We start from the raw sequence: 24,548 nt of genomic DNA on the forward strand, positions 1-24,548 counted from the left end.
TAAAAGAAAAGTTACTAAGTCACTATGAACAAGAATTACGTTCTCATCCCCTGTTATAAAGACAGTACAGAAGGCTAACATGGCCTAAGCCAAAATCAGAAGTTTAACTGGAGAAGAAGCAAGTTAGCCTTAAGAACAAGGACAACACTGATCAACAACATAATCCTACCTACCGTGATAACACCATCGCTCGCATGGGGAAACATATACAAGATTAACAGAAAGAGGATCCCAGTTGGACACAACAGAAGCCTGCTCGAGGCAACAAATGCGCACGTTACATGGCAGACAGATTCCTATTCAGCGATACTCAGCAGAGCAGGTTATTGGACCAAATGGACAAAAAAGCAAGGATAAAATTCGCTGAAATGACAGACTACCCGAAACATATTCTGTGGGAGATCACACTATAAAAATAAATCTACCACTGATGGAAACACAGAAGATCCAAACAGCAACTGCTTGGTAACGACTACATCAGATAGCAATGTAAGTAGCAATGTAAGTATCCTTTCATCTTTGCTGAATATTTTTGCCCACCAGTACTTTGGTCAATCTTCAATTAACAGGGAAATATTGTATTTGTTTTTATCATGGTTTGTAATTTTTTTCAACGTCTTCCATGTTCTACTTTTACTTGCTTCTCTTATTGAACCAATTCTTATGTTCTCGAACTTACTTGATTTTTCTGAGTAGATTTCCCTATTTACCTCCTTATTTAATATTGAATATATTTTTTCTATCCTGAGGTTCATTTAACTTTAACATTATATTGAATTATTGCTTCTTTTTAAAAAGAAGCTTTTACTTTCATTATTTTTGACCACCATTCATCTAGGGGTTTGTCTTGTTAATGAATTTTCTCTTTTCTTCTTATGCATCCATTCGTATCTTTTCCCAAATTATCTCATATAATTAATTTACGAGTATATAAGAGGTAAATAACAAAGATATTCCAAATAGTTGAGAGTTTTATTGCAAAAAGTTAACAAAAGTGCAATAACACGATAAATATAAATAAAGAAAAATTAATATAAGTCGCATGTTTTTTGTACAATCAGCCAATCAATCACTAAAATTAACGATATAATTAAAATATTCGAATACAATCTTATCGTTTTCAAATTCCAAAACGGTCGATATCTAAAGTTTATTCAATTATAAACTTATAGATTCTATAAAATAACTCGTATATAAGCCTAAACTATTGCCAAAACTTTATTTAATATGCAGAAACTTATAATTTTCACAAAATTAAAAAAATAGGAACAATGGCAACGTCGTAACATAATATTCGTATAAGTAAACCACGACTTTAATGGATCTTTTCCGAATTTAATTTAAAGTAACTTTACAGTGTTCCATTACATACAAACTTTTAATGAATAAACCGTTCCTAGAAGTACAAAAAGTAAAAGAGACATTATCGCGTTGCCACGTTTCGCCAATTTTTTTTATTTTAAGTAAAAAGCAGTATATACGAGTTCAACCAGCCAGGATTTCTGTAATTTTCATGACCGTATCGGCTTCAGAGTCCTCGTCGGTGGTGGTGGGATCCTGGAGAATCCGGCGGAGTCGAACACTGGCAAAAGCTTCTCTTTGCTGCCTCTAAGTTGATTTAATTGGTCCTTTTTCAGCGGCTCGGTGGGGAAGTACGTGGCGCCATAGAAGTCTAGACCTTGTTGGAGCAGAGCGTTGTATTCGTCCAAGGAGGCTACAGTTATGCGAATTGGTGGAGGTGCTCCTGGAGATTGGTCTAGACGAACTGGAAGCCTAGTAACTTCGACCTGAAAAAAGATTACAACATTAAAAGTATCCTGGTGGATATATCAGCAGTAGTTTCTTAACACCTCTTGCTAATGAATGAGAGTTAGGATTGAGTGCTGTCGCCTATCCTCTTTAACGTGTATTAAGAAGAAATAAGCTAGGTTACATTGAAAGTATGAACTTTATAATGGAAAATAAACTTAAGTTTGCTTAAACTTAGTTAACTTTGAACTCCACTTAAGTTGTTTTCCAGAAGGAAACAGGCCAAAAAACAAGTTTTTATGGAAACAATTTTCTTAAATAAAACTTTATCTGTTAAATTAAATTTAATTCATATTACATTTTAATGTTAAACCATGAGTTTAATAAAATTTTTTAAAAAAGATAACCTATCTGTTTACAACTGGCAGCTCATCGCAAATTCAAATCTTCAAATAGAGGTTAGGGGTTACCGTCAAGGCCATAAACCATTGCCGTACGGATGTAGTTGAAACCGATAAGGTCTTTTTTTAAATTACGAGCTACGCATTAATTTGTTTAGTTACATATACTTAAAAAAGCTCTTATGAAATTTAAAACTCTTAACATTAATAATAACTAGAAGAAAATAGAAAGTCAGAATTTTGTAAAAGTTGTATCTGTATTTTCTTTCATCCCTTTAACCCATTCATGGCCAGAACTATTTGTTTATTATTTTTTAAATTTTTAAAAAATGTATGCTCTAAGTCTTGCAAAAAACTTCCATTTTTTTGTTAATTGACTGTTGCGAAAACGCAATACTGGGCAGTTAGAATGTAAAAAAAATTAAAAATACGTTGTTTGCAAGGTTGTAAGTTAAGCAAACTGCAGTACTATTTTACCTCAAAGGCCAAATTCTTTTGGTATTCATTGGATTTTTCCTTGGCTCCTTGATAAATATTGAAATCTATGAAATAACCAGATTTCTAATTCCAACACCACGATTTATAACCCAAAACGTATTCTTCTTCTTCATGTGCCTTGTCCGTTCCGAACGTTGGCAATCAACATGGCTATTCTGACTTTGTTTACGTCAGATCTGAATAGTTCAGCAGATGACAATCCGAACCATTGCCGCAAGTTTTGGAGCCAATGTCTTCTCCTCCCTGGACCCCTTCTGCTGTCTATTTTCCCTTAAACGATCAGTTGTAGTACTCTATATTTATTATGTCTCATAACGTGACCCAAGTATTCCAACTTTCTTTTCTTTATACTTATTCCTACCTCTCTCTCTTTACCTATCCGGCGTAGTACCTCTTCGTTGGTCACGTGCTCAGTCCAGGATATACGTAATATACGTCGGTAAGCCCACATTTCGAAGGCCTCTACTTTTTTAATCAATGTTGCGGTCATTGTCCACGCCTCCATTCCATATAACAAAACCGGGAATACATAACATTTCAGAAGTCGAATTTTGAGAGGTAGGGTGAGGCTTTTAGAGGTGAAAATTTGCTTCATGCTAGTGAACGATGCTCTTGCTTTTTCTACTCTTATACCTATTTCCTTAGCTTGATCCCAATTTGAGTTAACTGTTGTTCCCAAGTAGATGTACGAATCCACGTGTTCAATTCTTTCATTGTCTAATATCAGTTGCTGTGGTGGTTGTTGGGTTTTGCTTACTAACATCCATTTGGTTTTTGTGATATTTAGTCTGAGTCCGTATTGTGCACTTGTTTTTTGTATCTTACTCATTAGGCAACTCAGTTCCTCCATGCTACTTGCTAGAATCACAGTGTCATCAGCATACCTTATGTTATTAATTATTTCTCCATTTATCTTTATGCCTTCTGTGCTTTCCTCCAGCGCTGTCTTAAATACTTCTTCGAGTATATATATATATATATATTCGAGTATATATTAAAGAGAATAGGAGACAAGATACAGCCCTGTCGTACCCCTTTCTTGATCTCAATTTTATTGGTCAATGTAGATCCTACTTTCACTTTAGCTGTTTGACCCCAATAGAGACTCGCTATTGTTCGAATGTCTCTGTAGTCGACTCCGATCTTATGGAGAACTTCAATTATCTTTTCGTGCTTTACGTTATCGAATGCTTTTGGGTAGTCTATAAACCATATGTACACGTCTTTGTTCATATCTCTGCAGCGCTGGATGAGTACCTGTAGACTAAAAAGTGCTTCTCTTGTCCCAAGAGAATTCCGAAACCCAAACTGCGAATCTCCAATGTTATCCTCGCATTTTTTGCTTATTCTGTTGTAAATAACCTTGGTGTATGCCTTCGAAATGTGGTTAATTAGACTTATCATCCGATGTTGATCACAAGACTTTGCTTCTGGTTTTTTCGGTATGGCAACAAAAGTTGACTCTAGCCAGTCTTCAGGAAACTTCCCGCTGTTATAAATATAGTTAAAGAGTCTGAAGAGTGAGTCTAGAAATTGACTGTTTGTTTCGCACAGCATTTTCAATACTTCCCCGTATACGTTATCGTTGCCTGGTCTTTTGTTATTTTTAAGACCCTTTATAGCATTCTCCACTTCTGATTTTAGAATAGAAGGGCCAGTATCATCATTGCTCAGTGTATACCCAATAGGACGGTCATCATTAAACAGTTGTTCCACATAAGTTTCCCAGAACGTATGGGCTTGCCTTTTATATGCTGTTTTATACTATGACACCCATAGTGGCTCTCATCCACGCTAGGTTACTTTTTCCGTATAGTGTATTCAGTAAATGATTTGCGGATACTTTCAAGGAACGGAGAAATTTTGTATTTTAGTCTAAACGATCTATATTTAGGTTATCGTTAAAATGGAGGAATCTTATAATGGTTTCAAATCGGTTACGATGCATGATACTTAAAATCAGTATATTTTTAACGGCATCAGACTCTTCTCAGTACATGCGTCTTCTTGGATTCGTGCTGTACCCACTAACTAGTAAAATCCCTATAAAGGCTTTTAACTCGTTTACTCTAAATTTTAAATTAGTACCTTTTTGAAGATCATATCGAACTGTCTCCTTTATAAAATTTGTTAAAAGCTTTTTATTGAAAAAAAATCGAAGATCTGTAAAGAAGTGAGTGGTCTTGAATAAAATGAAGGTGTGTATGTGTTCCATTGAGTTTTTTTATGTTCAATATCCAAATAAAGAGAAATTTCATCTGGTAAATCTTCCTGAATCCATTTCCTGGGTAAGAGAGTTACACCTTTGGCACGAATCTCAGTAGATGAATATCTTGAATTTCTTCATTTTGTGTCTCTGTTTCTGTTTCCATCTCAATATCTTTCGTATCTTTTTCTTCCTAAACTGGTGTCACACTTTAAAGATCTGTTTTTTTTTTCATATAAATTTATATTTTCTTCTTCGGTCCTTTTTTCTGTTTCTTAATGAATTACAGCTTCTGATTCCGCATCCAACATATTTTTGTTTAGGTTATTGAATGTTCCTCCACTCTCTTCATCAGTTAATTTAGTAGGTAAGAAAGTGCTAGGAAAACATCTGCACTGAAAGCTGACTCTATAAGATTGGATTCTTACAACATGGACATAATTTTATGAAAAAAAATTTTTAGGACGACTATTATTACTAGTACGGTGGAAACTGGTCGAGCCAAGTTGATTTGACATCTTATTTCCACCTAATAATGATTTAGAATAAAAATGATTTTGTGTACGAATAATATGCATTGTGCCCAGTGTTGCGAAAACGTAACACTGAGAATTGGGCAGGTATACCAACTAGGACAGATAAAATAATAACATTTATTTGATAGATATATCTTTTTCAGTGATTTAACAATACGCTTCTACCAAAAACCAAATTTTTATCCAGTTAATTTATACACAAACGACTTACTACTAACAAAAAAACGTGTTCGCAGAAGTCAAAATTAACCTACAACTTTTAATATACCATCTGTTGATAGAAATCTAAGTTTTGCGACCAATTCACATTAAAACATACATAGAAAATGTGAAATAAATCTGAACTTTGACTGACCAAATCAGTCATGTCATTTTGACGAATTTGACAAATCATCTGTGTGGTACTTGCCTTAATGCCGACCGAGTAAGAGAAAGTTGTAAGTTAAATTTGATACAGTCTGTGTTATCAGTTAGCAGTTCAGTCCATGTGTTAAAATGGCATCATCGTTTCAATTTGTTGTTGCTAAACTTAACGGCGCTAAACGGCGCGTATTCTCTGAGGGAAAAAACTATTGTGTATATTCATGACTCCCTTGTTTATCAACAACGGTTAATAATGTAGTAACTATGTGCTCCCGTTTGACAGGTGATAGTGAAAGAACCATCTACAGATTTTTAAGTAAAAGAAAACAAGAAAACAATACTGAGCAAAAAAGACATGAAGGAAAATTGATGACTTTCATAGAAACGTCCTTCGGAGAAAAGTTCATTTAGAGGTAGTAATTTTCCTCACTTAGGCCGAGATAAGTGATGGAAATTACTTAAAGAAATCGGTTTTGCTATGTAAATCAAAGAAAAAATCCTATATTGAACGACATTGGCGAAGGCAATATTTGAGAACGATAAAAGTTGAGATAATTTATAAGTGATAATTTAGACGAAACCTGGCTAAAAGAAAATCAAACCGTTTCGAAAGTATGGGTAGATAAAAATATTGCAACTTCTCGACAAGAATTTCTAGAAGAATATTCTACTGTTTTAAATGCTCTAGCAAGATGCGGAAGCCGGATCCTCCTCCTCATCCTCAGTTCTAATCCCTTTTGTCATGTGGTGACACCATCAGGCTGTTACAGTTTTTGTCTGGGCTAATTGTTCGGCTTGAAGCTTCGGAAGTCGGATAGGGGTCATGATATGCAACCTCTGATTGGAAGACGGCACTTCAAGAAAATGGTTGGATTCTTTCTGCAGAACGCCGTCCAATTACAGAATCAATATTATTATCTAACCCAATGTGTCTTTTTACGATCAGTGTATCCTCCGTATACTCACGTATGGTTCATAGACGTGGACACTCACCAAGTCTAATATGGATAAAATAGTAAAAGCACAAAAAGCCCGACTAAAGGATAAAAGATGGAACCACGAAATAAAACAATGTAGACCATGGTTACGAAAGAGAAGCAGAGGAAGAAAACAAATGAGATGGGCTGATGATATTAAAAAGATCGGAAGACACAACTGGAAGCAAGTGGCGCAAAATAGAAAACACTGGATTGATTTGGGGGAGGCCCATGTCCAAAGTTGGATTACTTAAGGCTGAAGAAGAAGAAGAACCCAATCTGTCTGCCTATTTTTAAACTTGAGTTTAAAAATAGGTAGACACATTGCGTAAAACTTAAGTATATATTGGAACGCCACTGCTATCCCTGTTACCGTAGTTATTTTATTGTCTTAGTCAATTTCTTAAAATTTTCTAGTACTCGATTTGAATTTCGCTGTAGGAGTATGTTGATGTCGCTGCAAGGTTTTTATTAATTTTTGAATAAGTTGTGTAGCTGTACTTCCATTAAGAGACCGGTAACTTTCTTCCTCCTGTTTTATATAATATATAGATCCAGTCAGCAAACCATTCCTTTTAATTTGTAGTTCAATTAATCAAATGAAATATATCTCCATTATCGTTAACCATCGCCTACCTATAAAATTTAATCAACAAGTTGTGTGCTGCTTTAACGAAGTACTATTTATCTGTTCCAATGTGTCTTTGTTATCACAACATACCGATACAAACGATTTATATGCAAGAAATATCGTCGTTATGGTGTAATTGTGTATTGCGGTAAGTAACACGTGTCTCTATGTGCATTGGGTCACGTGGCAGCACGTGCAAGCGTGCTTATTGAGTGTGTTGAGTTGATAGTATGAGCCAAGTGAGAGACAGAAATATCGAGTGTTTCATTTCAGTTCAGTTTTAGAATTTATAGCAATTTGAATATAAATTGGTTGTAAAAATATTACACGTTGATCCTTTATATTTTTCACTATTCGTTTTATTGGAATTTTGTACTTGGCAATACTGGTTCACAATGTTAGTAGTGATTCCGGTTGTCAACTGTCACTTAGAAGAAAAAATTTTACTAGGTTATGTCTTTATGTTAATAAATGTCTATCCTCCAGATAACTATCTGTCAGATAGGACAATATTTATCTGGAGGTGAAAAGACCTGCCCTTTCATGCAAGAAGTTTATTATTTTCAAAATTGAATTTTTAATTCTTTTGAAAGTTTGTTGATCCTAAAATATTGGCTTCTAATTTGGTGATCAGTAAAAAGTATAATATAAAACTTGAGCTTTCCCAACAAATGAATTCCCAAACTAGAATTACGCTGGTTTTTGTACGTAGTTCGATTTCATAAGAGGACTTTACGTAAAGGTTCAGCGATTCTCCAAAAGTGACTTATTTGTTATGAAAGTTGTACAATCGACTAAAATATCATTTTGTTTATGTCCTAGCCTTAAATAGGAGAAAGTCAGACAAAATTGAGGTGAGTGACTCTAGATGTCAATTGATTGGATCCCCCGTCGTATGGTGACGGGCCAAATCACTAGTTTGTTATAAATGTCACCAACTAGGACATAAGATATCGGAGTGTCGCCAATTCCAGAGTCATCATCCAGCGATTCTAAAACAAAGTGCTAAGGAGCATTGCCAACGCTTATTGGTACTATAGGAACAGTGACTTCCATTAGAAATGGAGGCTGTTAATAAGACCATTGAAAAATCTTCCAAGAGTCACGAACAGAGACTTCTTTAACACGTCAATGTTGAGGACATCCAGCTCCTTGACAACACGGATCTGGCTAGAAGACTCAAGATGAAGAAACCCTTCGAGTTAGTTAAGTGAAAGCAGAGTATAATGCAAGTGATGGTAAAGGTTAATATTTGTACAAATAAATTAACAGATTCTAAAGGATACTAGTGGGTTTGTCCTTAGTCACAAGTTTTTAGTAATAATTTAGAGTAGAAAAAGTTACGCATTGATAATATTGTTTGGTCAAATTATATTTTTTTTTTAGTATCTTAATTTATTTCAATAAATCACACAACTTTATTATTAAAGTGTGTAAAGCAATTAGAAAACTACAAAGTTACTGCATCAACCAAGTGTTTATTAACAAAATAAATTAAGGGAATCTGGTCACGGTGGTTTTCCAGTATAAACCTGTGTTGTATCGCACATGAAACGAACTACACTATTGTTTTATTCAAAACCACCTCCAAGTGGCGAATGCACGAAATCCGCAGTATCTTGTTTAGTTTGGCTGAATATAATGCGATTTCCCTCGTCTCCCTGTCCCTTACGGCTTGTGCACCAAACTTTTTATGCAACAACTCCCAGACTCGCTGTAACTCCTTCTAGATTTGCTAAAGCTATGTAATTGTTTGTAGGAATACTTTTAATGACAAAGTTTGGGTTGTAACTTTAAACTATTGTTATGGAATAATTGTTTCTACGTCCTGGAGTTAGGAAAATACCATAAAAAGTAAGCGAAAAACTTTCGTCCTGCATTGTAGAGGGTTTTAAAGACTTCGTACGCTTTTAGTGAAGTATGGAGTACAAAACAAGTGAATGTACTCCATTGAAACCGGAACTGTAAATGTTATTATTGCGTACATTTTTAACTGTTCGTTTATACAGCTGTTTGCTTCAAATTCTTTCTAGTTTCTGGTTGGCTTGGTTAAAATGCAAAACTTTACTGCACTTTATAAAATGTGTCATTCACTGTAAAAGTGGAATAATTCCAAATTTTGAAAAAAAAAATTATAAAATATATTTTTTTGCTGAATTTAGGAATTTATATACAATTTAATACAAAAATTTTGTGCTATAAATAGCAATCATTATTTTCCTAAGGAACTGGAAAATTGCGAAATTATAATTTTACAATCTAATCTAAAATAATTTCAAAATAGAACACCATCAAACAGGAGCTAAAATATAAACAAAAAACCTAAAACCCAAAAGGAAATGGATATTGGAACCTAAAAGAAAATTATATTATAATTATTTTAGAATATTAATCATACTTGGAACTTGGAATATTAGAGGCACTTTCGACGTGGAAGCTCTAATCCAGTTGACACAAAAAGCAAACAATAAATACATTTACATAAAAACTAACACTAGACAAAGGACAGATAAAATGATTTCGAAACAAGATTGTCGGCAACAGCAGGAGACAGAATGGCTTCTAGTTTTAATGAAAATGTTAAATTGACATCTGACATATGACAATTTGGATGAGTAGTCACAATCATGGTAATCTGCACATTTCAAAATTCTATGGTAAACTGAACAATGACCAACATTGACCGTTGACCAAAAGTCCAACTGACCACTAATATAAGAAAAGGTCAACTGATGAACTATGAAATTATATTAATTACTATATGTAGACTGTATAATTACGATCTCACACTCAAACCTGTCAGAGATAAAAAGGAAAAGACAGTTAAGATTTGATTTCACGTACAGGGCGCCTGCGCATCTGCTTATACGTATTTCGGCCTAATAGGCCTCATCAGAACGGCTTTCGCAGTCGCTCTGAAAGTGAAAATAAATCTTTTATATCTTAGGAAGCAACTCTAACATGGCTTCGTATAGACGCAAATAGCGACATCTGATAATAAAATCCGTGAACTACTGATAAAAAAAGTCTTATCAAGTAATAATGTTAAACACTTACCACAGAGCAATATCTGTAAAGACTAGCCCTTATGTCATCTTCTGGAAGATCGGATGGTACCTCGTATACCAACAACGAGAAAGTTTTTTGAGGCCTGCAAGGGATCGCCACTTTTCTGTATAATCGTCCACCAGTTACCTAAAGAGATATAATACGTATATTCTTAATAATTAGTTACTATTTACTTAAGAAAGAACTATTTACTAAAGCATACAATACTAGTTTTGAAATGTTTCTAATGAAATACTTTAATATTAGAGTAAAGTGCCATAATATCGCATAGTTGCCTATTATCGGATAGTTCTGTTTTAAAGAAACCTGTAATCTGATTAACAAGACACCTCTGTCCAGTTTAGCATGGAGCTAAACTCAGGTGAATAAAATTTTAGTGTCTCTACAAAAACATAGAGGACACATGTAGTTTAAGTGTAGTTTAAGAGAACATTACGAACACATCAAAAGGTCGATTCATTTAGCAGCAGAAGAAGCACTGGGGAAATGTGACGAAAACCATAAAGGAATAAAACCTTACTGGTGGGATGAAGAAATAGAGAAGGAAATTAGAGATAAACGTCGGAAATACCAAACATTATTAACAACAAAAACAGAAAACGATAAAACAATTTACAAAGAAGAACAAGCCAAAGTAAGGAAAAAGATAACTCAAAAAAAGAACGAATCATGGGAACAGAACTGCCAAAAGATCAACACCTACGTAGGAGGTAGAAGAAGCACAGAGAGTTGGAGATTGATTAAAAGTATGAGAAATAATAAGAAAAAAGACGTTATATCACCAATAACAACAGAAAAATGGGAAGAATATTTTAAAAAACTACTAACAGAACAAAGACCACAATTTACTAACATGGAAGACAACACGATAGGTATACGTAAATCAGAGATAGAAGAAATAACCAAATCCCTGAAAAATGGAAAATCCCCTGGTCCTGGTGACATTCCTGCAGAATTAGCGAAAGCCGGCACAGACAAACTCCAGGAACAGTTAAGAAAACTCTTTCAAGACTGCTTGAATGGAGCCGAATTACCAAAAGAATGGAAATTATCTATCATGTCAACTATCCACAAAAAGGGCAGCAAGGATCAGTTTGAAAATTACAGAGGAATTGCGGTAAACAGCACAATAAGTAGGATGTATGGGAAACTTATTAAGAGCAAAATAGAAAATGACTACAGAGATTACGAAGCAGAGGAGCAAGCTGGTTTTAGAGCTGGGCGATCCACAGTAGACCACTTGTACTCTATTATGCAAGTTATTGAGAAAAAAACAGCCGTCAATAAAGAAGATCACCTGGTGTACATAGACTTACAAAAAGCATATGCCAGTGTGCCCCTCAGTAAACTATGGTCAACCCTACAGCAAACCAACATAAGGCATGGTCTTATCAAAGCAGTCCAAAGTCTGTATAATGGAACGACTGCAAAAATTAAAACTAGATCAAGGATATCTGAGGGATTTAAGGTCACGAAAGGACTAAAGCAGGGTTGCTGTATTTCGCCTACCCTTTTCAAAATTTATCTGGAACAAGCACTCAAACTGTGGAAAAGAAAATGTAATGGCATGGGAATCCCTCTCAACGACGAAACTACACTGTACACCTTATGTTTCGCTGATGACCAAATACTGATTGCTCAGGATCATGACGACTTGAGTTACATGACTCGGAAACTAATAGAAGAATATAACAAATGGGGTCTCTAAGTCAATATTAAGAAAGCTGAAACCATGTGTATTGGAGGGACAAAGCAGTCCATTATATTAGACGATGGGGTAGAAATTATGACACTGTGATGAATACAATTACCTGGGTATGAAGATAACTCAAGATGGAACACTCGATGCTGCTATAAAAGACAGAAACATACAGGGTAGAAAAGCCATATCCATGATGAACGGCATTCTGTGGGACCAAACAATATCTAAAGCGAACAAACAACTCATATACAACACCATACTTAAAAGTGTAATCACATATGGCAGTGAAGTTTGGCCAATGAAACAAAGAACAGAGAAACTGTTACTAGCAACAGAAATGGACTTCTGGAGAAGATCAGCAGGCAAATCAAGAAGAGATCGGTTACCAAATGAGAGAATACGAGAAATGATGGGAGTCAAGCATACAATAGTTGATGACATAAAAACAAAACAGTTGATATGGCACGACCATGGCGGTGATAATCACCGCCAACAAAAGAGAAGCTTAGAAGCAGAAGGTTGTTGAATTTTAGTTCTTTTTTACTCATTTTGATCACGTGTTATTGGTATTTAGTCCGACAAAAAGTATCGTTAAGCTGCTATGTATGCAATCACGTTTAACACATTAGAAGAGCATAATAAATATTGGAGAAGATAAAACAGAAATACAATTTACATAATACCTGCTAGGTGCTTAAAATATTCATAAATTTTCTCTCTAAACTACTTCTCCCTCATCCCAATATCCCTTTTATATCTATTGTTTCGAATAGCTCCAAACCGAACAAATCGAATATCGGCAAAACTTTCTCCGACAATACCCTCTTCCATTTTCACTTATTGAATTTGAAAATTTTCTCGCTTAGAGTCCCGAAATCTTACCTTATGAAATCCCTTCCTGAAAACTTGCTGGAAGTCCTCGGGCTCTGAAAATTTAAACAATATGCCCGTGGCCGTTTTAGTCAAACTGAAACTTCCGCGGAAGTTGAGTTTGTCGCAAATGTTGGCAGCCTTGTCTAGACTTAGGTCGTGCGAGGGGGTGAGCAGGAAGGCGCCTGAAACGATTAAATATTTATATTTTAAATCTCGATTATGATTTGAGTTGATTTGAGGGATGTAGGATTAAAACCGGAATGTACCGAGTGACTAACTAAAAATGGCTCTCGACTATATATCTCGGGAATAGATATAAAAGTTCGGAATAAATTTTTTTATAACAAAAGTGGCTTCAAGAAAAATTTGTAAACTATTTATAGATTAATTGGTCCATAAAGTTTTACAAAATTTATCGAATGAAATGGCTTGGAAATACGATCATTGTATTCTTCACAGAATTCTATGTAAATTTGGTTTTACAAGTCTATCTTTACTCGTACCAATCACAGACTGGCATGATTTTTGGTGTTTTGAGTTTGAAATGTGTCCTAATGTGATCTAATACGGGTAGGTACGCTGATTCTGAATATGAATTCGGTTTAAGCCCATCACGTCAAAATTTTTCACAAAATTAATAAAACCCTGTAAGATATTATATACTAGCGCAAAGAAGTACCCTATTGATATTTCGTAAATTGCATTAAAATTATTTCTTTAAAATACTTACCACATTATGTTAATTTCATTTGAATGGCAACACTGCCGATGCCGTCAACTTGACGGCATCAGCAGTTGTGTATTGCCATCGAGTTAGAATCTATGGAGAGGGCATCACGTGACTAAAAACGACCTCACTTCGGCCATATTGTTTTGCCACTTTTGACAGATCGTATATGTTTATTTACGTTTGTTGTTTTTCGAATATTTTTAGTTTTATAATACTTTTATAGAAACTGTAATAATATATTGTGATAGTACATAATAATGGTTTCTTGTTCTCAACGTAGTTGCAGTGGCAGAGGCAATGTTAATAAAAAATCTTCAAGAATAACGTTCTACAGGTTAGTATACAAATATGTAAACAAAGTAATGGCCCGTACTTCAGAGAATAAATTAATAGTATTTGACTGTATTAATTTATCTTTATGTATAATATATCGTGTTTTTAGTGTTTACCGCGGGATAAATAAATCATAGTTTATTAAAAATGTATTGCACTTTTTTAGATTATCATTAAATCTTCTGAATAACTAGTCATATTTTTATAGTAGTTTTAATATTATTGAGTCCGGCTATGATCCCACCGCCATATTGATATCACAGTTAGCCACGCCTACCTACACCGTTTTTAGTACATACGTTAATATGCTCATACCTTCTCCATAGATTCTAACTCGATGTGTATTGCGTAAATAGAGTTAGTTAGCGTCAGTTGTTTGTAGCATCGAGTTGTATTTTATTTTATGATTGTTTATCGCGCCATAATGTCATCAAGAAAGTGTAAGAACAGTCCCAATCTATATTGTTACGTGTGTGGTGATTTAACAATAGGACATAACAGACTTTATAAAGAAAGCCTATCCCGCTTACTTCGGTGTTAAGCTTGGTGATCAGGACAAACCTTGGGCTCCACACAAAGTATGCTTTCAGTGTGTCGAACTACTGAGAAAATGGGCAAAATTCAATATCCTGATTTACCTTCTGCTAAACGACCTGTATCTCATGGACCAGGAATCCCTATTCCTGCACCTTTTCTTCACACCATTCAATAGTAATCGGCAGAGAAAGTTCAGACGAAAAAACCGATGAAGACGAATTCAATCCTGACATAGTCCAACCTCAAAAGTTTATCCAAGCTGAACTAAATGACTTAGTGAGACTTAGGCCTATCGAAGGATGCTGGACAAATCTTAGGATCAAGATTGAAAGATAAAAATCTATTGGCACCAGGTACCACATTGCCGTGGTATAGGCATCGTGAAAAAAAATCTCAGAATATTTTTCTCAAGAGTGCTCACTGGTGTATTGTCATAATATTCCTGAAGTAGTCATAAAACTGGGAGCTGACAATTACGATTCCACATCATGGCGGTTATTTATTGATTCTTCTTAGAGAAGTCTGAAGGGTGCCTTGTTGAACAATTGTAATGCTTATGTCTCAGTGTCTGTTGCTCACTCCGTGCATCTCAAAGAAAAGTATGAGAGTCTTGAGCTGTTGCTAAATAAAATAAAGTATAGCGAATATTGTTGGTTACTCTGTGGAGATCTCAAAATAATATACATGCTTTTGGGTCAGCAGTCTGGATTCACAACGTATTCATGTTTTTTGTGCGAGTGGGACAGTCGAGCATGAAATTTAGATTACGTTAATAAAGAGTGGCCACTCAGAAAAAGACTTGTACAAGGACAAAAAAATGTGCAACGTAATACACTAGTTGACCCCAAATTGGTTCTTTTGCCTCCTCTTCACATTAAGTAAGGATTGATGAAGCAGTTTGTTAAAACTTTAGATAAACAAGGTGACTGATTTAAATATCTGTGCGACAAATTTCCTGCACTTTCTGAAGCTAAACTTAAAGAAGGAATTTTTGTAGGCCCTCAAATTCGAACCTTAAAATCGGACAGATTGTTCCAGAATATAATGACATATGATGAATCTGAAGCATGGAGTTCTTCTGTGGAAGACATAGACGGTTCCGTTGGAAACAACAAGTCTCCAAACTATAAAGAAATTGTAGCCAACATGGTCGAAAATTATAAAAAATTAGGATGCAATATGAGCGACACATTTTTTTTTTTAATTTCCACGTTGACTATTTCCCGAAAATCTTGGAGCTGTCAGCGAGGAGAAGAGAGATAGGTTCCATCAAGATATAAAGAAGATGGAGGAACTCGATCAAAAATCCATAAAAAGAAGACCACAAAAAGCAGTTTTCATGGAAAAAGAGAACGGTTTTATTCAAAAAACCAAATATTGTCTTTCGTAGGTTATACTGAGTTCTTTTTTTAAGAACAACTCAATGTTGCAGTGTAATTTTGTATTAAATAAAGTTTCAATAAATATTTTCTCAGTATTTTTGGCAGTTTCTATGAAAAATTTCAAACACATTTTTCTTGAAAACCTGACGTGCTGGAAAAAAAACTAAGTATAGATTCAGCACATCCCATTTACTATAGAACACATATTAAACTTGAAACACTTTTTCATGAAAAAAAAATGTAGGCCTGTGAATCGGCGGGTAGATACTGAAGCGACCTAGGTATAGAAAAACGCTTATAACTTCAGTTCCTGAATCAATCTTTGCAAATTTAGTGTCTTTAAAAACAGCTCTTTTTCTGTAATAAAAGAGATGTAATTTTGAAGAAATCTAATGGGTAAATTGCTTAATAGAGGGGCTATTTAAAAATCTAGTTTTCTCCATAAAATATTAAATAAGATGCAATTTTAACTACGATTTATAAAATCAAAATAAATTATTAACAAAATGGCGAACACTTCAGAACAATTTCTTTTTTCTATCCCGAGATATCTTAAGAAATTTTAGTAGTAGTAGGTAGTAGGAACTTTTCTTCTTACTTCAATGAACTACTCACTATAACTACTTACAGTAGTGGTCATTACTTTCTCGTGATAGCAAAAAATTGATAAGTATTGTACATGAAAATAATTGCTAATAATAAAGTAATTCGTTCCAGTTTCACAAAATGCAAAAACATATTAGATAGTTATGTTCAGATAATATGGAGTTAAATTAATTTAAACTGTTTAAAAGATCTTAATAGCTTAAATTATACATAGACACAAATATAAACAATACTTTTGCCAATTATTAGTTTAAAATAAGATAAGTTTTTCAGCAGGTTTTTGTCCAATTTTAACAACCTAAAAAGAGATTTCTGTCCAATTATCCAAGATGGTTTATTAGAGAAATATATATTTGGTTTTCTGTTTTGCGAGAGAAGCCATTACATTTTACTTTTATATTTATATACATATATATATATATATATATATATATATATATATATATATATATATATATATATATACGTTCGAATTATCGGGTAAAGTGGTCTGTAATGAAAATCTTTCTTTTTTCTGAGATACTCAATATTTCGCCAATTATTTAATAGCTTCCTCAGGAGTAAACTAAAACAATTTGAACATTACAAAAAATGGCGTACAAATACATATTCAATATAATACAATACAATACAATTCAACGTTCAATATAATACAATATTAAATGTCAAGATTAAATTGTCTTAAGCACGTTCGTTACTGCTATACGATAAAAAATTAAAATTATTTCAAATGTAAAAATAAAAATAACAATAAAAGAAACGTTAGAAGAATGATATTTCTTTGATGAATTATTAAGGTTAGTTGTTATCAAGATGAATGTTGGCTATTTTGAATATTTATAAATTTTGTTCAATATGTTACAATATATGTTACTTAACTGTCCAGAGTCAGATAATAATTAATTAATATTAATTAATTATTATCTTAGATAATGTGATTACGCAATTACCTTTTGAATTACGGTTTATATATAAATATGTCGATGACATCATATGTGCAGTTCCATCTTATCACATCAATACCACACTAAACATTTTTAATTCGTTTAATAAACATCTTCAGTTTACAATTGAGACAGATTTTAGTATACCATTTTTGGACACAAGAGTAATAAGAACAAATGACAATATTTTGACATTGGATTGGTACCAAAAGACGACAGCATCAGGCAGGTATATAAATTACTATTCAACCCATACCACCCGTCAAAAATATAATACCATACTAAGTATAAAAAACAGGATAATGTCCATTGTTGATGACAACTTTTTACAAACAAATCTGGACATAATATACAAATACAAACAAATCTGGACGTAATATACATAATATACAATACATTAATTTGAAGTAACAGCATTTGCTACATACTATTTATGAGACCCAATGTCGATGATTATGGATTTTTAACTAACTAAAAGAAAACATACTGAGCCCTTACTCGAAAATGGCGACCACGTCTGGATATCTCTGGATCAAACCAAATTTACCAGCCAACTGTTTTGGAAGATTAGAAAGGGATATCAAATCAAACTGTCAAAAAGTCAAGACATAATTTAAAGCTATCTTTGTACCTTTATCACAAATTACACAGCAATTTGAAAGATTACTGTTTGTAATAAATGAACTATTCCAGGAAATAATAACACGAAATGGAAATCTTAAATTAATTTAACTATAAAGTGGTCTCTTACATTATATTATATAATAGGCAATTTTTACTATAATATTCACAATAAAATGGAAGTGAATAATTTTTCAAAGATAATTTAATAAGGCAGTAAGCGTATTCCGCATCGATCTTTGTGTTACATGTCGCTACGCTTCTGCGGATTATAAACCTCCTTGTCATTTTCATTTCGTTCACCTGGTTCAGCGTTATTAGTATCAGCATAAATGGCAAGACATGGCGATAAAATGCTAGAAGATATTTCCCTAAAGGTTAATTGAGTCGAAGATCGTTTACGCCTTGATAATGTTTCTTCTAAAATGTGTTCCCGCCATAAACTCGAGCGGCCTGGACCTAATGGGGTGTGCAACTGGAAACGGTGTCAAAACTTTTTATTTTCCGTGATGAATGTGTATATTAAAGCGAGAGGTTTATAATTTGTTCCTCTTTTAAAGGATTTGCTTGTTTCTGGCGTAAATTAAATACAAAATATCCGGAAGATGTTTTCTAAAATTCTGTTTTAAATAATTGGAAAAATTCAAATTTAAATCAACATAAAATTACTTTCGTGATTTAGTATTAGTAGTAGTGGGTCATGTATTCTCATAAGAATATAACTAAATTTTTGTTATCCATTGAAAAAACTATGGATCTTCGAAAGGCCTACAGTGTTCCAGCCAATAAGCTGTAGAAAGCAATGGAAAATCACGGAGTAGATAACACCTACATAAATGCCCTAAAATCATTTAACACAGGCAATAAATGTAAAGTAAAAATCGGAGAAAACTACTCAGAATCGTTTAAGAGACAGAGAAGTTTGACAAGGATGCCGCCTATCACCTACCTTATTTAAACTTGATGATACCTATGAACAATGATAAAATAATTTTAGCAGAAGACAAAGACGACATTGTCTACATAATAAAAAATCTGGAAGAAGAATTTGGAAGCTTGAGTTATTAAATTCAATATTATAAAGCGCTATACATGGTCATTGAAAACACCGCAGAAGACCTGGAAGTGAACATTAATGGACAAAGTGAGAGATGAACAAATTAGAGGACTAATGAATGTGAAGAAGACACTAAATGACTTCTCCTTCGTTTTATATAGACATGGCTCTGTTTTTCAATGTGCCTCCAGTAAGTTGTCGTTTCATGATCTTTCTACTGATTGTCTTCTTATTGGGGAACCGTCGCTTGCCGTCTTTACTACTCTATTTGTTATCATTCGGCTTATATGATCGTTCCATTCTACTCTTCTATTATTATCCAGTTCTTGATGTTCTCCACCTTGCATCTACGTCGTATATATGTACTTCTAGCTCTGTCCCATAGTGTCTTACCATAAATTTTTCCAAGTGGTTTCATCTCTACTGTTTGTAATATCCTTTTTATCCTCTCGGTATCGCCTTGGTAGATATTTTTAATGACATTTATGGGTCCTGTCAAATACCACAGGATTGGCTTCAATCAACCTTTATACCAATCCCAAACAAGCCAAACGCTAATAGTTGCGACCAATTCCGAATAATCAGCCTATTGAGCCAGGTCCTAAAACTCTTCTTAAAGATAATTCACACAAGAATATACAAGAGATGTGAAAGAAACATTAGCCCCACACAGTTCGGTTTCAGACAAGGATTTGGCACAGGAGAAGCACTTTATAGCTTAAGTGTCTTACTTCAGAAATGCAGAGATCAGCAAAAAGATGTCTTTCTATGCTTTATAGATTACTAGAAAGCGTTTGATTGTGTTAATCATTCAAAATTAGTAAGATTGCTCCAGGAACGTTCGATAGATGAGAATGGCCTTAAAATCATAAAGAACCTTTATATGAATCAAGTGCATCTGTGAGAGTAGGATTGGAATCTAAATCATATTTCTCAATCGAAATAGGTGTATTGTGTTCTGTCATCCCTCCTTTTTAATCTTTACTCTGAAACGATTTTCGATAGATCCTTAAGTGACACTGAAGATGGAATCAAAATCAACGGACAGACTATTAATAATCTTCGCTATGCTGATGATACAGTCATAAAAGCTGATAGCCAAGAAGCGCTACAACGACTAATAGATAGAATAAACATTGAAGGAGAACGACTGGGCTTAAAAATTAATATAGACAAGACGAAGGTAATGGAGGTTAGCAGAACACGAAATATCCAATTAAATATAAGAGTAAACAATAAGAACATATAAAAGGTCCCCAATTTCAGATATCTCGGTGGTTGGATAACTGAAGATCTAGATCCAGACATATAGATACGTAGCAGGATTGAGCAAGCCAGAACAGCATTTATTAATATGAGAACCTTGCTAAGCAACAGCAGCCTTAACTTAACGCTTCAATATCGCTTTTTAAAATGTTATATTTACTCCATACTGCTATATGGTGTAGAAACCTGGACTATAAAGGCCAATGTGATGAACCGATTGGAGGCCTTTGAAATGTGGGTATTTAGAAGAAGGCTACTTAAAATTCCCTGGACAGACCATACAACAAATATCGAAGTATTAAATCGAATGGGCAGAGAACGAGAATTGCTGCCAATAATAAAATGAAGAAAACTGCTTATCTGGTTTTGGTAGATATTTTCCATCGTTTTGATTATTCCTAGAAGTATCTCCCTTGCGTACAATAAGTGGATAAGGTCCTTTAATTTGACCCGGTCAAATGCCTTCTTAAGGTGCACGAAACACAGATATGCCGGTTTGTTGTATTCTGTTCTTCTCGTGCACTTGCCTCATTATAAATATAGCGTCGGTGCATGATCTTCCCGATCTAAAAACTTGTTTTCTTCTGCTAGTGTTATAGTTTCATTCAGTTTATTTGTGTTGTCATCACTTTGGTTGTTAACTTTAGTGTTGTGTTTAATAAATTAATTTCTCTGTAATTTTCGGTGACCGATTTGTCCTCCTTTTTAGGTATTAGGATGCTCGATCTACATTTTTGAGGAATTTTGTTTTGTTCTATTATTTTTTAGATTAGTTTTAATAGTTGTTTGGTCAGATCTGGTCCTCCGTACTTGAGATGACGGTTACTCTAAATGACGAAATAGAGAAACGAAAATTACTGGTATGGACGTATACGAAGGATGAACGGGACACGAATATCACTGAGAACTTGGAAATGGAAACCAAATCAAAAGAGGAAAAGGTGACGTCTTAAATTACAGTGGAACCGACAAGTAAAAAAAGCAATGCAAAAAAGAGATCTTAATGAAAAAGATATATATGAAAAGAAGAAATGGCGATAATATTGTGGTAAACGGCAGTGCTGTGTAAAGCCACAGATAAGCAAGTAAGTCAGTTTTGTTTTTAATATGAGATTTATGGATTATATTTGATAAATAAGTTTGTCTTTCGCACTGTAATTTGAAGTTTATATAACTTTTTTACTATTTCTTAAAATTAATTTAAATGTACCTGAACTTGACGGTCAGGTCAAGTCAGGAAATCCCTCCCCAATGATTGGAACATTGGAATACTTTGCACCATACACAAAGGAGATATCTTTGAATGCTCTAACCACAGGAATTACGCTCCTAAACAGGGTAAAAAATATTTTCCACAGAGTACTATGTCACCGTATGGCACCATATACAGAATGGATAGTAGGAAAATAGCAGGCTGGTTTCAGAGGTGGTAAATCGACAATTCATCAGATTGCGACCCTGAAACAAATTTTGGAAAAAACACTGAAATATGACATTGATACTCATCACATATTTATAGACTACAAAGAATCCTACGATTCTGTGAATAGAAGAGAAATGTTCAAAGCGATAAAGGAGCTAGAAATACCAAATCAGTTGATAAATTTAACAAAACTAACTCTTGAAAAAGTTGAATGTAGAGTACGAATTCGGGGGAACTGTCTGAAATTTTTAAAACAAATAACGTGCTGTGCCAGGGAGACCCTCTCTGCTGTATACTGTTCAATATGGCTCTAGAAAAAGTAATGCGGATGTTACAAAATCACAACCACTGGTTTAATATATAATAAATCAGTGCAAATCCTGGCCTATGCTGATAATATTTATATTGTTGGGAAAACGGAAAAGGCTGTACGAGAGGCGTATGTAGCATTAAAAGAATCAGCTACAAAAATGGATTTAATAATAAACACCAACAAAACGAAGTATATGAAAATAAGCACGTAACCACAAATTCTACGTACACTTGTTATAAAAACGACGTCATCGAAGCAGTAAACGAATTTGTATACCTTAGAGCACTTCTTATTACTGAAAATAATACTACCGCAGAGATACACCGCAGAATTTGACCGGCCAACAGATGCTATTTTGGGCTCAATCTCCTCCTTAAATCCACAATTATATCTAGAAATACAAAAATAAAACTCTACAAAACAATAATACGCCCAGTCCTAACATATGGTTCAGAGACCTAGACTCTAACAACAAAAAATAATGAAACCATGTTAGGATGTTTCGAAAGAAAAGTACTAAGGCGAATCTATGGAGCAGTGAATGACAATGGAGTGTGGAGACGACGATGGAACAAAATGACCCAGATAGAAAAACTCATTGGTCAGAGAAAAAGAGGAAGACCCAGAACAAGGTTCTTTGGTAACATCGATGAAGACATGAGAAATATGGTAATCCGTGCTTGATGGATGGGTGACGATGGCGATGGATAGGGACGACTAGAGAGAAATCCTTGAGTAGGCTAGGACCCACACAGGGTTGAAAAGCTAGAAAGATGATAATTTTTCGACTGTTCTAACAACCATTCAAATTTCGTCATTTTGTGTCATGTGGAAAATTTTACCCAATCATGTCAACATTAGACTGATAATTGCATTCAGTGCAATTTTCAATCCCTATGACAACACGATCGAGTTTGACCACTTCATCCAAATAAATTTCAAAATGTCACGTTTCGGCAATGAGAATGTTCAAAGTATAAATGCGCTAATCAAAGAAAAAATTCCCAGAAATACAACCTACAGTCACAAATATATTTTTTTTTCGAAAAATTATCCGCTGAATATCCCTCGGACATTAATGAATGCCTCATAATTTCATGACAAATTTCTCAAGCTCGTTGCTCAGCCTTCGGCTTCGTGCTGTTACCAAGGAACGAGCTTTAGATTGTCATGAAATTATCTCGTCTGTTATCAATGTCCTAGGGATATTACTACTGATAATGAACTTGACGGTCTTATCGTGTTTGAATTATGTGCAAAAGATGGCCCAGATCAGTTGAATAGTTTTTGCGAAATTGATTTAATTTAATTTAATTTAACGTTTAATAAAATTTTCCATTTTTGTATTCGTGAGATATGCTGCGCCTATGACATGGAGGATAATGATATACGTCAAAGGATTCATGCCATCATTGTCAAGTTTTTTCTCATACAATTTTCATATTTAAAATTTTCTATCTCCTGTTTCAACTATAGAGAAGTAATCATTTTGACTTTTGGATTTATTTTGACTATTTTTGATGTAAATGTAGCTTTAAAAGCAAACGTATCGATATGGTAACGAACGGTTATAGAATGTGTGGAAAAAAGACAGTTAGATGACACCGAAAGATAACCAGATAACTTGCAGTTGGTGATTCATTCTCAAGAAGGTACTTGATGAACATAATTGAAAATCGCTTCGGATATGGAAATGGTAACGATATAATAAACAATTAATTTCAGAATTTGTGCTTATTCCATTCGAAAAACTGATTTGATCTAAAAAAAATTATAGAACAATAATATTAATCCAAATTTTAAACAAACTAAAACGTTAAAACAAATTTAATGAACTTACTAACGTAAAAATGGATAAAATTGAGCAAAAATTAACAATAAAGGGTTACCTTTGGTTAAAAATCTGTGTTCACTCAATTCACTGTTGTCATCGTCGTTTTCACCCATCATGTCAAATTCGCACCACATAATATGCTCCACCATTTTTTCTTCGGATCTTTTATATACCAACCTACCATTGTACCTACGCCTTCAACTAATGATACATTAATTTACTATTTCTATTAGAAATAATTGAAGATCGTTATAGATCTATCGGCCAAGGGCAGGACTTCCCGAAATTTCAAAAGGGTCTTCAAATAAAGAATATATTGGCATTTATTAGCTTGCTATATCAAGTGTTTTAAATGTTTTTTTATCAAACCCGTTTTTGGGAATAGAATACAAATTATAAATTAACTTTTTCTTCGACGTTTCCAATTGAAAATCCCAGTGAACCTCCAAAAAACATACGAACAAGTTGAATTTTGCTGAGAATGTCAATTTTGAGAC

At 34.0% G+C, this 24,548-nt stretch overlaps 1 protein-coding gene across 1 annotated transcript; it reads right to left on the reverse strand.

Moving 5' to 3' along the window:
* Window positions 1-958: 958 nt before the first annotated feature.
* LOC140441046 (uncharacterized) lies at window positions 959-24,234 on the reverse strand. Its single transcript, XM_072531460.1, has 4 exons — window positions 24,107-24,234; window positions 13,015-13,187; window positions 10,419-10,556; window positions 959-1,787 (listed from the first exon to the last, which is right to left on the reverse strand). Exons 1-4 carry the CDS (start codon window positions 24,198-24,200, stop codon window positions 1,512-1,514), a joined length of 681 nt encoding a protein of 226 aa, XP_072387561.1. The 5' UTR covers window positions 24,201-24,234; the 3' UTR covers window positions 959-1,511.
* Window positions 24,235-24,548: the final 314 nt, after the last annotated feature.

This window comes from Diabrotica undecimpunctata, chromosome 5 (genome assembly GCF_040954645.1).
Source record: "Diabrotica undecimpunctata isolate CICGRU chromosome 5, icDiaUnde3, whole genome shotgun sequence".
Lineage (NCBI taxonomy): Eukaryota > Metazoa > Arthropoda > Insecta > Coleoptera > Chrysomelidae > Diabrotica > Diabrotica undecimpunctata.